Source organism: Centruroides vittatus, unplaced genomic scaffold (assembly GCF_030686945.1).
Source record: "Centruroides vittatus isolate TY-2023 unplaced genomic scaffold, ASM3068694v2 contig_884, whole genome shotgun sequence".
Classification (NCBI taxonomy): domain Eukaryota; kingdom Metazoa; phylum Arthropoda; class Arachnida; order Scorpiones; family Buthidae; genus Centruroides; species Centruroides vittatus.
Window position 1 is genome coordinate 1239076 of NW_027122576.1, and position 15378 is coordinate 1254453.

Genomic DNA, 15378 nt, shown 5'->3' on the forward strand with positions numbered 1-15378 from the left:
AGTTTTGTCATAAATATTTTAATATTTTCAAACATCATTAAAACAATTTGTCCATTTCCTTGAAGTTTTTTATTCAGTTCATTAAAATGCTGAGTGATGTCGCATAAGAACATTAAATCATTTAACCAATCTATATTTGAAAATTCGTCAAAACTATAGTTTTTCTTTTTGTTCAAAAAAAGCTTAATTTCTTCTAATAAAATGACAAACCGATTAAGAACTTGACTGCAACTGAGCCATTGAACGTTGTTGTATGTCAAAATCCCTGAATACTGTCACTCAGTTTCCTCTAATAATTGTGCAAATTGTCATTTATTAAGACCTCTTGCATTTATAAAGTTGATGACTTTTATTACAACTGGCATTACATTGGAAAATGTTTTTAAACCTTGCTTCACATGTAGAACTTGCTGGTGTATTATACAATGAAATTCAATCAGAGAATGTATAATATTTTGCTTAAGATACTGAATAAAACCAATGTTTTTCTCCACCATATTGGGTGCACCGTCTGTTGTTACAGAAACAATTTTCTGTAGGTCAATATCCATTTCTTTAAATTCAATATCAAATTCTTGAAAAATATCAAGACCAGTGCACTTCCCTTTCAACGTTATTAGTTTCATTAGCTCTTCTTTCATTATATTGCCTGATTTATATCGAGCAAAAACTGCTAATTGTGCATAACCATTTACGTCATTACTCTCATCTAAAGCAATTGAACACATTTCTGCATAATTTAAGTCGTCGTGTATTTGCAAAAAATTTCTAATTCTATTATTAGATGTTTAATTGTATTGTGACTTATTGGTAACTCATTTTATACACTTTATAATCAAGTCTTTTTCTTTAAAATCTGCAAACAAAGTAGCACTACATTCTAAAAATGCTTGTTTTACAAACTCTCTTTTTGAAAGAGGTTTCCCATGGTGAGCAATGCAATGGGCAACTTGAAAACTAGCAGCTGTAATGTTACTTTTTGGAATCAAGAAAGTTTTTAAAACACTGGTTTGTAAATGATTCTTTTTTCTTTTGTAAAAAAATATGTTCTTCTTTCTTCATCTGTTGAAAGGCCGAGATTAGAATGCAACTTTTCAAAATGTCTTATTACATTGTATATGTGGGAAGTGACTTTTTCGTTACAAATTACACACAGACATTTTATTCTTTTCAATCGCACCATATTTATCAAACAATTCTGTTTGATATGGTCTGAAACTTGTATCATTTGTTTTTATTTTTTAAACTGCTGACATAGTACAGGGCTACAACTAAAAATATTTATATTTAGAATATAATAATTTGAGTAGAAATTAAAAAAAAAAAGAAGAACCCGATCTAACTGAATAAAAGATGAAAAATTTGCCTAGTGTTTAAGTTTGTCATTACATTGTGTCTGTGCAAGAGAGAAAAAAGAAAAATAGAAATTTCTTATTAACGTACTTGATTTACATACATATGTAGATGAGAAACTTTAATAAAAAAAATAATAATAATGTTGAATTATTAAACACTTCCAGATACGTACAAGGCTGCCATTTAGTTCAGCACTGGTACATCTCCCCATTCTACAATGCAATGAATATGTATGCGCGTCAAGTTTTTGACTAATTGTCATTAGTCATACACAGGTGTAGTGACATGATAGAAAATTGGCTAGCCAATGTCCACTTGAAAATATTTAATTTTATAAATTCGACATTACATATATATACTTTATTTTTTAAATATTTTTGATTGTCCTCTCTTTTATGATATAAAAAATAAGTATAAAAATCAATACATGGGTCATTTAAAAAGGCTGCATGGGTCATAGGTTTGCTACCACTGGTATATTGGAATAAAGCCATACTCTTAAGACAAGAAAGAAATGAAGTATCATTAAGGCTCTTAGAAGAAGTGTGTATATATATACACACACACACACACACACACTTCTTTTTCTAAGAACCTTAAGATTTTGAAGATACAATGAATATCTTATTGAATGTAGAACAAAAATTGAACATATTCCATAATGATACTTCACTTCTTAACTTCATTTCATACTTCATTAACTCTTCCATAGTTGTGACACACACACACACACACACACACACACACACACACACACACACATATATATATTATAATATATATATATAATTTTTGGTAAATACAGACAGATCATAAATAAGATTGATGCATGCACATGCACTATGTCACAACTATGGAAGGTATTAACAGCATAGATTTCCTTGAATGTGTGAAGAAAACTGTTAGGCAAATTGAATTGTAAAAAATGTATTTAAGCTTTTGAATTATGTTTGAATATTAATAGTTGTTTGAGTAATTTGGCATTCTAAGATTATTGATTATTCAAAATAAAGTTGTTCCACAGCAGATACTGATGACAGCCAAATGTAAGGTTGAAAATATATTATGAATAAAAAATAAGCAGTTTTTGAATTAAGAGTAATTACTTGTTATAATTTTATGATATGGTGTTGATTTACAGATTTTGAAGATACAAAGAATATCTTATTGAATGTAGAACAAAATGGAACATGTTCCGTAAATCTTAAAATTAGAAAGAATATGGTTAAGTTTTAATGTCCTCTACATGTTTTAAATTTATATAAAAAGCACATTAACAATAGAATATAGTTACAATGAATTAACCATTTCTATACTTATTTTTTTCAAAGTCAAGAATGCAGAAAATCAAGCAAAGGGTAGTCGGATATTTTTATGTAACAGTATTTATATATAAGATTTATCTTAAGAACATTTGCAATAGATACAAAATAGAACATTTTAAACACTTAATACAATAAAAAAAATCTTATAAATTCAGATATTTACACAATTAATAATGCAGACTGATTTGTAAAATAAAAATTTTTATTTCTGCATCTACTGATGTTTATTTGATTTTTTACAGAGGCTGATTTCAAGATTAACTTGTGATTATATAATAAATTTCTGAAATTTCTTATAGTGGTAATACAGGGAAAATGTTTTTTTTGTGTATTACTATTACATGCTATTTCTTGTATTAGATTTGAATAATTTAATTTTAAATTATATGACATTGTTGTTTTAAAATATTTTATAATTTATAGATCTCTTGTAATTTGTTTCGTACTCTGCCTCCAAGTGAAAATCCAGATTTTGATCCTGAGGAAGATGATCCTACTTTAGAAGCTTCTTGGCCACATTTGCAGGTATGTTTAAATTTTAGAATTTTTTTAATTTCAGGGTTAAAAAATTATTTTTATTTCAATTTTTATTAATTATATTCACAATGCAAATATATAAAGAACAATAGAGTAATCATTTTTAAGAATTATGATCATGATTGTTATATAAAATTTATAGAAATTATTGTTTTCATTATTGAGCCAGAATATTGATTTCATTATTATGTGTTAAAGACTCGATTTTGCAGAAGATTAGTCATTTCCAGTTGATTATTATTCAGGGTTTAAGTTGGAAAAAGTTTTTCTGTAGTATTTTAGCTAATTTTACTTAAAAAGTTGTAGCAAAATTGTAGAAGCTGTAGCTAACATTTCTCATCTGTGAGGCTGCCCAGAACAATACACAATACATTATTGTTTACATATTTGTTTATTCTCATCGATACTGTACATTATTATAGTGTATTGCACTACCAAAATACCCATAAATCTGTTGTTACAACCAAAAGTATCATACATTATTGAACAATCCTTCCCTGGTGTGAATCAAAACTTGGAAAGTTTTGATTCACACCAGGGAACAAATGCTGAATGAAAATCAAATTTCCATCTTTGGGCCATTTATGGAGATGTTTAACAAGTGCTGACATTTTTTTTTACATCAAGACAGTTTCCAATTGGAATTTTTGTTAATGCCATCTCACTGAAACTTTTCACACTCAACAGTGTGCAAAGAATAATTTCAATAACAACAATTGAATTTAATTAATAATAGCAATAGTAATATAACCATCTGGGGTTAAAGTTTACCTAGGGAACCCCAATGGCCGCGCTTCCGGTCGCCATTTTGTTTACTGTACTACGCGCTCGTACTATGTTCAAAAACTTATGCAAATTAGATAGTATTTAGAATTTATTGAAAAAATAATTATTACATTAGTAAATAATAAATGTTTCAAGATTATTTTACAAGTTTCACCAACTATAAAATAAAACAAATCTTTACTCACGTGTTTGACGCTTTTTTACATTTTCTTTTCGTTTTTTTCTCACTTTTATTGGATTTACGATCCTTATCACTAATTTTTCTCTTTTTACATGATATTTTTACACGTTTTTTAAGTTCAACACATGAATCTACTTTTGTTTTTTTACCTTCTTACACTCATCTCTTTGTGGAGCAGCTGGAACAAACTCCAGTTCTTTCCATTTTGGCTCAATTCAAGACCCAAGATAAATAAAGCTCAAAGTTTTATAAAAATTTGAGGTTAATGTTACCTTAGGTGCCAAGATGGCAGCTCGTCTCTGATTCCAGCAAGGAAACAGTGGGGACGCACGTTCTAACCTAACCTAACCTATTCTAATAAATAACCATAATTATTAGCAACCAAATTATTAGAATAGGTTAGGTTAGGTTAGGTTAGAACATGTGTCCCACTGTTTCCTTGCTAGAATCAGATGAATTGCCATCTTGGCACCTAAGGTAACATTAACCAAATTTCAAAACGTTTCCCTGCTGATTTCAATTGCCATTTGTGATATTTTTTATACATAAAAGAATACAAATAGGATTCGGACAATTCTTCTACATGTTGCAAATTCATGAATATTGCAAATTTCACATCACTCGGTATTTTCTTATCCATCACTAAATCATCGAATCCATAGTACATTAATCAAGAGAATTGTCCAGAGGTATAATTATTCCAAAATTTTTCCAAATTAATGTCAGCGGTAGCCATTATCTCACAAAAAAAATACTTCTATGAACAGATATTATTATGAGAAAATTATTAAATTTGCTTCACATTTCAACATTAGAACTAGAACAAATAGAAACTTACCTATTTACTATTAAAAATAACAGAAAGTAACACTTTTTCTTCATAAATGTTTGACTAGTCAAAATAACACACACAGGAGTCTTACTGCCATGCAAAAAAAAGAAATTTATATACGATAGTGTAATTTTAAAATTGCGCCACCTACAACGAATTTCTAATATCACATGCTGTCGAGATTACCGGAAGCGCGGCCATTGGGGTTCCCTAGGTAAACTTTAACCCTATCTGGTTAAGGATGTTTATGTATGTAGTTAACATAATTACTCAGTATTTAACTTTATTCAGAGTGCATTGTATATTTTCTGATTTCTTTAAGGTTTATTAAAATCAATATAAATTGCATTCTATTTGGATTATATAAGATGGTCTACATTAAATTTAGTTAGTTGAATTTAGATTTTTGTGTAGAGGAGTTTGTTATTTCCAGTTACTGTTTTTGTAATAAGATAAAAAATTTTGTCGAAATTGTTTTATTTACAAATGCTTGAGTCTGACTAAGCTAGTAGAGGAATCAAAGATATCATAAAATTTATTTCATTGTAAAATATTATATATAATTGTAATGATAAAAAATTCTTTAAAGTTTGAATTTCTGATTTTATGTCGACATAAATAATAAAAATGGCTGTCATTTCAAGCTAGAATAGCAACTATTACAGTAGTAGTCACTGCAGTTATAATTATCATCTGGAACAAATATTTGTAAATTTTTATTTTTGTTCAGAGTAGTTTTTTCCTGAATGAAGTATAAACATATGATTGACCTTAAGTACTAATATTGGAATCAGAATTGAAATTAATTATTTAATTAATAGATAATAAATTTGGGATATAAATTCAAATTAAACAGATGTTAGAATAATGCAATATAATTTTAATTAAATGTTGAATGTAATAAGAAGTATTTGGATTAATAAAAATATTACATTTATTAAGACTAAGTTTGTCAAAAAGAAATACTCCTAAATAAACTATGTTCAACTCTCAATACTTTTAATATATGATCTTGTTATAATTCAATCATAAGGAAGCTACGTTCCAGGAATTACATAACTGATGTACTAAGGGAGTGTTTGCCAATTCAGATAAAATTTTTTTATTTTATGTTAGATTTATGGGTTCATAATGTAAACAGTAATTCTTTTTGTTTCTCTTCAAAATAGATTTATAATTTTTAAAATTTATTATTTGTTATAATTAATTATTAATTAATTGTTTAAATTACACTCCAAAAAATTTTAAGTATTATTATTTATTCTTTAATTATCATTTATTAGAGATGTTTCATAAATGTCTACAGAATCTAGACTGAACTTAGTTGACAAAAAGATGGTCAAGTTGTGCTACACTTTTTTCTAGAAATATTACATGTGTGATGTTTTAAATGGCAGTGAGTATAACTGCATGTGAGAAGATATGAACATTGAATCTGATGTTGATTAATATAGTTTTAGTTACTAAAACTAGGGACATGACTAAAACTGTTGATTCAGAAAAACCTAACATGGCAAACAAAGAGGTTTCTGATTCTCATACCACAGAAGACAGTGATATATGACTTGAAGTAAATATTGAACAAATTTGTCAACAGAATCAGTTCTGTTGACATATTTTTGTCTCATTGTCTATTTAAAAAATATCTGCATAGCATGTATAAATTAAGGCATGTCTTGGATTCAGTTAATTGGTATCTTATTTTTCTAGAAAGTTACATTTAATCTACAGTTTCTACAATAATCTACAATGTACAATTGTAGACCTATAAATTTCCATTCTTGTCCATCCACATGTCTTACCTTACTCTTGAGAATGGGGTTAGATAGATGAAAGACTAGACCAGATGTGGAAACCTTAGGGAAAGGAGGGCCCAAATAACTGTACACAAACTTCCAATTCAAATCAGAAGTTACATTATTTCAATTCAAAATTTTCCCCTGTGAAGTGTTAGATGGATAACTGGCACGACTCTATTGTTAAAAACCAAATATCAAATTTAGCCTTTTAAACACTTAATGAACCATCAATAATACACCATCAATACAACCATCAATACACCTGTTGCTGAGAAATATTTATTAAACAAAACACTATTGTTTTCAACCTAATACAATAGGCCATCTTCAGGTGTAACTGAAATTCGAATGTATTTTAAAAAATTTAACGTTTTAACGATGGAAGATCTGAACATTTTACATTTAAATTTAAAACAAAAATATTAGATAAATTAACAAATAAGTATGATATACAGGGACAAGACAGTACTAATTTGAGGTGGAAAGCATATATTTTAAATTAAATTCATTAAAAATATGATTAAAAATTGCAGCCTAGCATTGTGACAATGCCACAATAAATAATTGCTGGTTTAGTATTAAAGATTTATTTCATTTTAAGAAGAAATACAATGATGACTGGTGGATAGGAAGGTTAGTAAAAGAAGGCTGTGATGTTAGTTTTATACTTAGCCCCGTTAAATTAGAAAATTTACAGTTACAACAGACTCAAGGGATAGAAATACATTCTGGGGTTTAGCAGATTCCAATTATAGTTAGCCTTTCACTTGATTAAGAAAGAGAAGCTTTTCGTCATAGAACTGAATGACAAGCTATGACACAGTTAGAAAAAGCAAAGATGAAATCAGTTGCATTTATTGTTTCCACAAACATTAATCTACTTTTATTACACTTAGTTTTATTATAATAAAAACCAAAACAAATGTCAATAATAATTTATTTATTAATATGAATTCCTTGTTAGTTTTATTTTTTATATATCTTGTAGCAATGTACAGTGTCTTTCTATTGGTTTGAGAGATACTGGTTCAAAATTTGATTTTAAACCAGTTTCTGATGGTTTAGGTTAGAGTAGTGGTTTTCAAACTGGGGTTTGCAGTCCTCTAGGGCAGTGGTCGGCAACCTTTCTGACCTCACGGACCACTAAACTCACAATTTTGAATCCTGCAGACCACTATCGTGAATTTTTTTAAATGATACAAAGTCTGTAGTATAATAATGATCATAAAAGTTTAATTTTACATATTACATATACATATTAAATATTAATATGAAATTTGCATGTTTAATTATAACAAATTAATGCACGCTTAAAGTTCATTGCTGCTTGTTTGAAATAAGTTTATGGATTCTTAGCGCTTTTCCACAAAGGACGACAATCGCACTCACAATATTGTTTATTGTTCATTATTTATTGATAAAAGTCGCTTCGTATTTGCTTTCACATTCAAATAAAAACCTCCAAAGTGTGAAAAAAAGCAACTAAGCATTTTGCATTTCTTTTGTAATACTTTGCATAACCTTCAGTTGATCAATGTCCAAATTTCTCCATGGACCATCCAAATTTTCTCATGGACCATTGAATTCAATGGTGCATGAGATGCCTCTTTGGGGAGACAGAAGGATTCATGATTGCCATACAGATCAGGTCATAAACACTAACAACTACAGAAAACACATATTCAGAGATACAACAGTCACAAATGACAAATGCAGAAAATGTCATATCATGTCAGAAACTATACAACACATCACTTCCGATTGCAAGTTCTATGCGCAGACAGATTATTTACACAGACATAATCAAGTAGCAAATATAATACACCAAGAGCTTGCAAAGAAACACAAATTAGTAGACATCCACGAACCATACTACAAATACATTCTACAGACAGTATTGGAAAACAACACGCACAAAATGTACTACAACAGAGCCATAATCACAGATAAAACAATTTATCACAGCAGACCAGACATCACACTCATTGACAAACACAATAAAATCACATACATTATAGACATATCTGTTCCAAACACTCACAATGTACAAAACACATGCACTGAAAAATCAGCAAGTACACAGAACTCGCCGATGAAATAAGGCATCTGTGGAGAATGGGTAGGGTGCTTATTGTACCTGTCATTCTCTCCTCTACACGTGTCATACCACACATGCTACACAAAAGCCTGGGAACATTAAAAATTGAATAGAAACATATACATCATACTACAGAAGGCCACTATATTTAATACATGTCATATTGTTAGGAAATTCCTGAATACAGACACACACTGACACACTATTTAATTTTTGTCTTGTTTTGAAGTTATTCTGGTCCAGCATAGTACACAGCCATTGGTGTCAACCGAGTGTAACTCACAAAACCCAACATAATAATAATAGGTTTTTTTGGCATTATGAAATTCTATCAATAGTATCATATCATATATGTTTTTGAGGGGAATAACATTTTGGTGTGCCGTGTTGAGTCATAGGTGTGCTGTGAGTAGAAAAAGGTTGCGGAACACTGCTCTAGGAGACCATGAAGCGGTCATTTCAGGTAAAGCAGTTGCTCTTATCCCATTGAATGTACTGTGCATTTGATGACTAAGATCTGCCATTTTCTGAATAAATAATTATCAAAAAATGTTTTGGTAGCAGTAGCCTATATGTTAATTGTAGTTAATTTTGAAGGGTCTGCAAGCAATCTAAAAAATTGTAGAGACCATCATCATGCATGAAATCCTAAAAAAGTTTGAGAACCACTAGGTTAGAGCATCACTCCTTGCTATGCTGATTGTCTGTAATCTGTTGGCATGGTGAGTAATAATGCATTGATCTGAATTATCCAGATCTGTGATGATACATTAAACAAGACTCATCTGCTATAGGACTAGAATTTAGAACTTCTCATTAAAAAATTGTTAATTTTTTTATTAAGATGATAAGATTAGTGACATAGTTGCATGTACTTCTAGTGAGACAGACTTCATCTTCCTAAAAATATTGGTGAAAAGTCATTGTGTAAAAAAACTTTTTTTTTTTGTATTTTCAACAGGGGGAGAGCACATGTCTACACTCTGCTTATCTTTTAAGCTGTGGTCACACCATGCGATCACAGCTGCAGCAAATGCGAGTTGCGCACACCTTCTTGTCGTCACTCATTCTTTGCTGATGTTGCAACCCGGAAATACGTGACCCTATAATAAACCAATAAAATTACAGTAGCTTGTTTTTGAGTTCTTTCGTGAGTTTACCAACATTTTATGTTCTACTTGAGAGCATTTACAGAATTTTAGCCACTTTTCTTATTAAAGTGGAAATCAGTTCCTTTTCTGCAATGAATAAAAGAAGAAAAATGCTATAATTTTGTTAGAGCTGGCGAGAATACACAAAGAGATAAAATCTTTGATAAAATGAAGAATTAAAATCCCATGGGTATTTGCAAGCCTGAATACGTTCAATCAATTTCAATTCTGTAAAAGTATTAATCCTCTAACTTTTCGTCATGATGGTGAACTATTTTCAATGTTGCTACTGTATAATGTGGCACAAAGGCGTTTGCAATCGGTGCAAGTAGAACGAACTGTTTGTTTGTAGTTGTGGTTGCAGTCATGCCAGTTTTCAAAGGGGATTTACTAGTTTACAAGAATAGCCATTGCGATTTCAGTTGCCTGCATGGCTGGAAATTGCATGATGTGACCACGGTTTTAGGGTCACTCTCATAATCCTATACATTACACTCTGACCTCATGGTAATCTTGTTGTGAATAAAGCCATTTGATTTTATATAGTCATTGGAATTAAATTAAGTCGTCTGGCTTCCTTTTTCTTACATGTTCATCTCAAGCATAAAGAAAATCATATACTAGTTATTTTTTTTAGTTTTTGAAGTAACATAATTTAAATTATATAAAATTTATCATAAGTATACATAAATATAGTCATCACATCAAATTCACTATCTTAGCATTAACTTCATATTAGCAGATAAATTTTTGTTTATGTATAAAACAACTAATAGAAAAAAATTTATAATTAACTAATTAAATTTATTCTGAAACAAACTGAACTCTGATAACTCAAAAGTTGAGAATCAGATATTAAACAAGCTAATATTAATTTAGATATACAAACTACTTTTGATATTAATATTAATTTATATCATTTCTTTATTCACAGAGTAATTAATACGATGGAATATTAAACAAAAAATAGTATCAGTAACGATCGAAGACAATTTATAAAAATACATTAGTTGTAATCATAATGGCCTCCATTGATAACCTTGTAAATATATACACATAGGATATATAAATTTAAAAGTTTAATTTATCATCTCTTATAGGAAATTAAGAAATATAATTAAAATAGCACAAATATGTTCTTTTTTATAATTTTTTTTTAAGAGTAGTATCAAAACATACAGGTTAGATATATCTTTTATCTTAATACATATAAATTATTCTGTTTCATGAAAGGCTGAAGTGATCTAAAGCATGTTTTTTATAACAAGCATTTGATTATCCAAAATGAAGCAGGTGTGTATATAATAATGATGCTAAATTGTCAAAGTTTGAGTTATTTAGTGCTACAGCTTTCACCTACATAATAGCGTTAATAAACTAAAAGAAACAATTATTTACTACTATTAAATATTTTGCTTTTTCTTACAAATTGAAATGTACTTTTCCTCATTTAATAAAAATTTTTTTTAGTTCTTAGAAGAAATTTGAAATTTTTATCTTTGAAAAGTGGAAAGCTAAAACATTGGATATTTTAAGAGTAAAATTTATTTTATAATTAATAAATTACATTTAAATAGAGGATAAAATAACAAATCACCCATTTATATCTTATATTACTAAACAAGTAATTAATCTTATTGAATGATGTTCTGTAATAGAGTTGTCTTTGGCAGCTATTATATGTTTTAGACAGTTGTAAAGTATCACACTTCTAAACATTGCCAAGAATTGGACTTGCTTGGTTAAATAGGAGGGGAGAAAAGGATCGACTTGAATAATATCTTCATTATAAAGACTAAACAAATTAATTTTTAAAATTTATTGAAATTTAAATTAATGTTTTTAATATTCAGAAATATTTTTGATATTTTATAATTTTCTGTTCCGTTTCCTACAACAATTTACAAAATTACATATTTCTTAAATTTCTTATATGAAAATTATGTAATAAGTAATAAAAGTAATTTGAATTGTTAACACAGTATTACTTTTCTAACTTTGACTAAATAATCAAATGTAAAAATCCAAAAAATTAAACAGTTAATCTGTAATGGATAAAATATTATGAATGATGCTCTTTATTTAAATAGTGCAGTTTTCAGAAAAATATGTTTAGAATAAAATTACCAGCTTGTTTGATAATGTTAATCACTATTACATATTTTAAGACATAATAGTGATTAGCATTAAGGTAGTTAAATGTTACTTAAGTGAGAGTTATGTATCATGATTATTATGCAATCAAATAATAAAAATATAATGAATTTTTAGAATTGAATTATATTGTATACCCTCCATTTACACAACATTTTTCCCCCCTATTTAATTCCTAGAAAGGCTTATTGATATTTGACCTTGACTTGTACATTAACTTGTTGATTAAGCTTATTCATGAAATTATTACAATAATAATAGCAGAAACAAACAAATTATTCATTTTTACATTTGAAAGTTTAATTTCGAAATGTTAACTGGAAAATTTCAGTCAAATTTTTTTCTTGTTAATCTTCTATGTGAATTCATCTTACCAAATCCAAACTGACTATCCAGACTATAATCCATCACTTCTACTTTTGTAAGAATTTTAAGTGTATTAAAATGAAAATATACCACACACACAAACTCAGGTTAATTTTCTAAAATAATCTAGCCTATCTTTAGCATTTCAGAATAATTTTATATGTTGGGATGCATCTAACTTTCATTTTTTTTAGGCAAACATTATAATATTTAGTCTCTTAAGTTTATAGTAATTGTATCAAATATTGCAAAGCCTGATAGAAACACAACCAAACGACTGCCTTAAATAATCAGGCTAAAACTGCTAATTTAATGATTAATACTAAGTAATTTGCTATTAGAGGTAGATGTTAGATGCTATATCTTAACTAAGTTGATAATTATAATTTTAATAATTTATTACATAATTTAGAATCGTCAGGAAGAAAAGAACTGACCCGGGGTGGGGCTTGAATCCACAACCTCCAGGTCTGGATGGCACAACTGGCAAGCGGAGGTTGCGGGTTCAGGCCCCACCCTGGGTCAGTTCTTTTCTTCCTGACGATTCTAAATTATGTAATAAATTATTAAAATTATAATTATCAATTTAGCTAAGAGATGGCACCTAACGTCTACCTCTAGTAGCAAATTACTTAGTATTAATCATTAAATTGGCAGAATTATAGCCTGATTATTTAAGGCAGTCGTTTGGTTGTATTTGTTGCAATTGTTCTTTGGATAGATATTTTATTGAAGAATTTGAACAATTGGTTAACTAATAATACTTTCTCTTATAATCTATTTAAATAGCAACAGATTATTTATTATATAAGGATGCAATATTGTGATGGAAGAATGAATCTTCTGAGTTTTTTATACCATTATTCTTTTAAATAGATCTACTATAAGATAGGTGATTGATTAACTTCACAGTTGGTACAAGACAAAAATGTGACTGTTGTCTTTACAAAATTCTCTTGCATAAACTTGTTTATGCAAGAGATTTTTTTGTATTAGCTTCACTGAGACTATATAAACAACATTCAAAAAAATTTCACAAAAGTGCCACTAACTAATGTGTTACTATTTTTAAGAAATATATTCATTCCAGGAAATACACTAGGTGCAATAATTTTCTCTATTTATATTAGAGAAAAATGCAAAGTTATTCTATATTATTCTATTGTAAGTTTTTTAATCAATTATTTTTTTTCCATTTTAAGTACAAAGGGCAGGTATTTAAAATAATCTTTAAGGCAACCTTATAGTCAGCAATTTTTGCAAAAGTTTAGAAAGTCAAGTATAATTAATTTTCTTATGATATTTCTGGATTATATTTAAGAACTATTGTATATCAAATTTACCATTTTAAAGAGTTATATATAGCAAGTTGTAAGGTGAGAACCAGAGGGTTCTATCTGACTTAAAGACAATTTTTTAGCAGAAGAATTTAAAATTTTGCCAACTTACAAGATAAGAATCAAATTGTCACCCAAAAAATTTGTATCTACTACTAATAAAATGACAAAACTCTATGTTAACAGAAAGATGATTGTGTAAACAACAGATTAAAATAAAAGAAATGAAAAAGTGAAGAAATGTAGATAGAATTCTCTTGTTCCTACCTCATAAAATGTCTATGGGTTTTATGTAGAAGTTGATCTAGGCTAGCGATGTTTTTTTATAAAATATTTGGCTGACTGAACTGAGCAGTTTTGGTGTATTCTCTGTTTAAGAAACACAACTTTATATTCTGTGTAATTTATATGATCTGTTTGGATACAAAATCTCTACCTTCCACATGTGAATTCAAAGAAGTAACTCAAATTTTATTGAAATCTGGAAGGAGTATAATTATATCAGAAGTATTCGGGCAATCTTTGATTTCCCTTTATTATCTCTGGATATTTCATTAATATATATGTTAATTTATTTGTTTTAAAATGAATAAAATACAGTAGACCCCCCTATAACACCAGTTCATATAACATGGATTCGTATAACATGGCGAAAAAATTGCGATCGTATTCATATAACACGCTAAAAGAGAATCGTATAACATGGTAAATCATCATTGTCGACGCGTGTTGCGACAGGATTGGTTGAATCTGGACCAATAGCGGATATTGTACAAACTGTTGAGTTTAAACGAGCATTGGACCTACTAAAAAACATTTATTATTCAACGACCATAAAAATTATATTTTTATTAATGATGTCTCCAAGGTTAAGTTATTTTTCTGTGAAAAATTTGCTGATCAGGAAACACGCGTCCACTGTTCGACGAGCTGCTCTGTGACAAAAACAAGCTTAAGCAATGGCATCATCGAATGGTGCACACTTGGTAAGTAATCCTACAATTTTTTGTTTATAGCATAGTTTATATGGATTATTCCCAAAAATTTATATGTGATTTGGAAATGTTGAGTCAAATTAGTCTAGAATCGATTACTTTTATGGAAGAAAACCTTTCAAACAGCCGTAGCTCCTAAACTGCACACGTGCTGGGCTGTGATGGCTCATGTATTTAAGTGACTCGTACATCATGGATTCATATAATACGGAATGTATCTACCATGTTATAGGGGGGTCTACTGTAATCTATAAACATTTACAGTATAAAACAGAATTAAGAATTTTGATGAACATTCTGCTTTTTCTATTGCTATTCATCTTTACTCCTGACAATATACAAGAAGAATTCAAATGGCCCAGATAAAATACTTATGTTTTTAAATACATTTAAGCATCTGGTAAAAAATGTGAATACACGGTTTACAAAAATTATTTGCAAAAATGCAAAAAATCTTTCGC

At 28.7% G+C, this 15378-nt stretch overlaps 1 protein-coding gene across 1 annotated transcript in view; it reads left to right on the forward strand.

The window, feature by feature from the left end:
• The window catches only part of LOC136983664 (serine/threonine-protein phosphatase 2A 56 kDa regulatory subunit epsilon isoform-like), a 109708-nt gene that overhangs the window by 67453 nt on the left and 26877 nt on the right, over positions 1 to 15378 (forward strand). The window contains exon 3 of the mRNA XM_067280472.1: positions 3105 to 3206. Coding sequence (XP_067136573.1) covers positions 3105 to 3206 — 102 coding nt within the window. The remainder of the gene's footprint in view (positions 1 to 3104; positions 3207 to 15378) is intronic.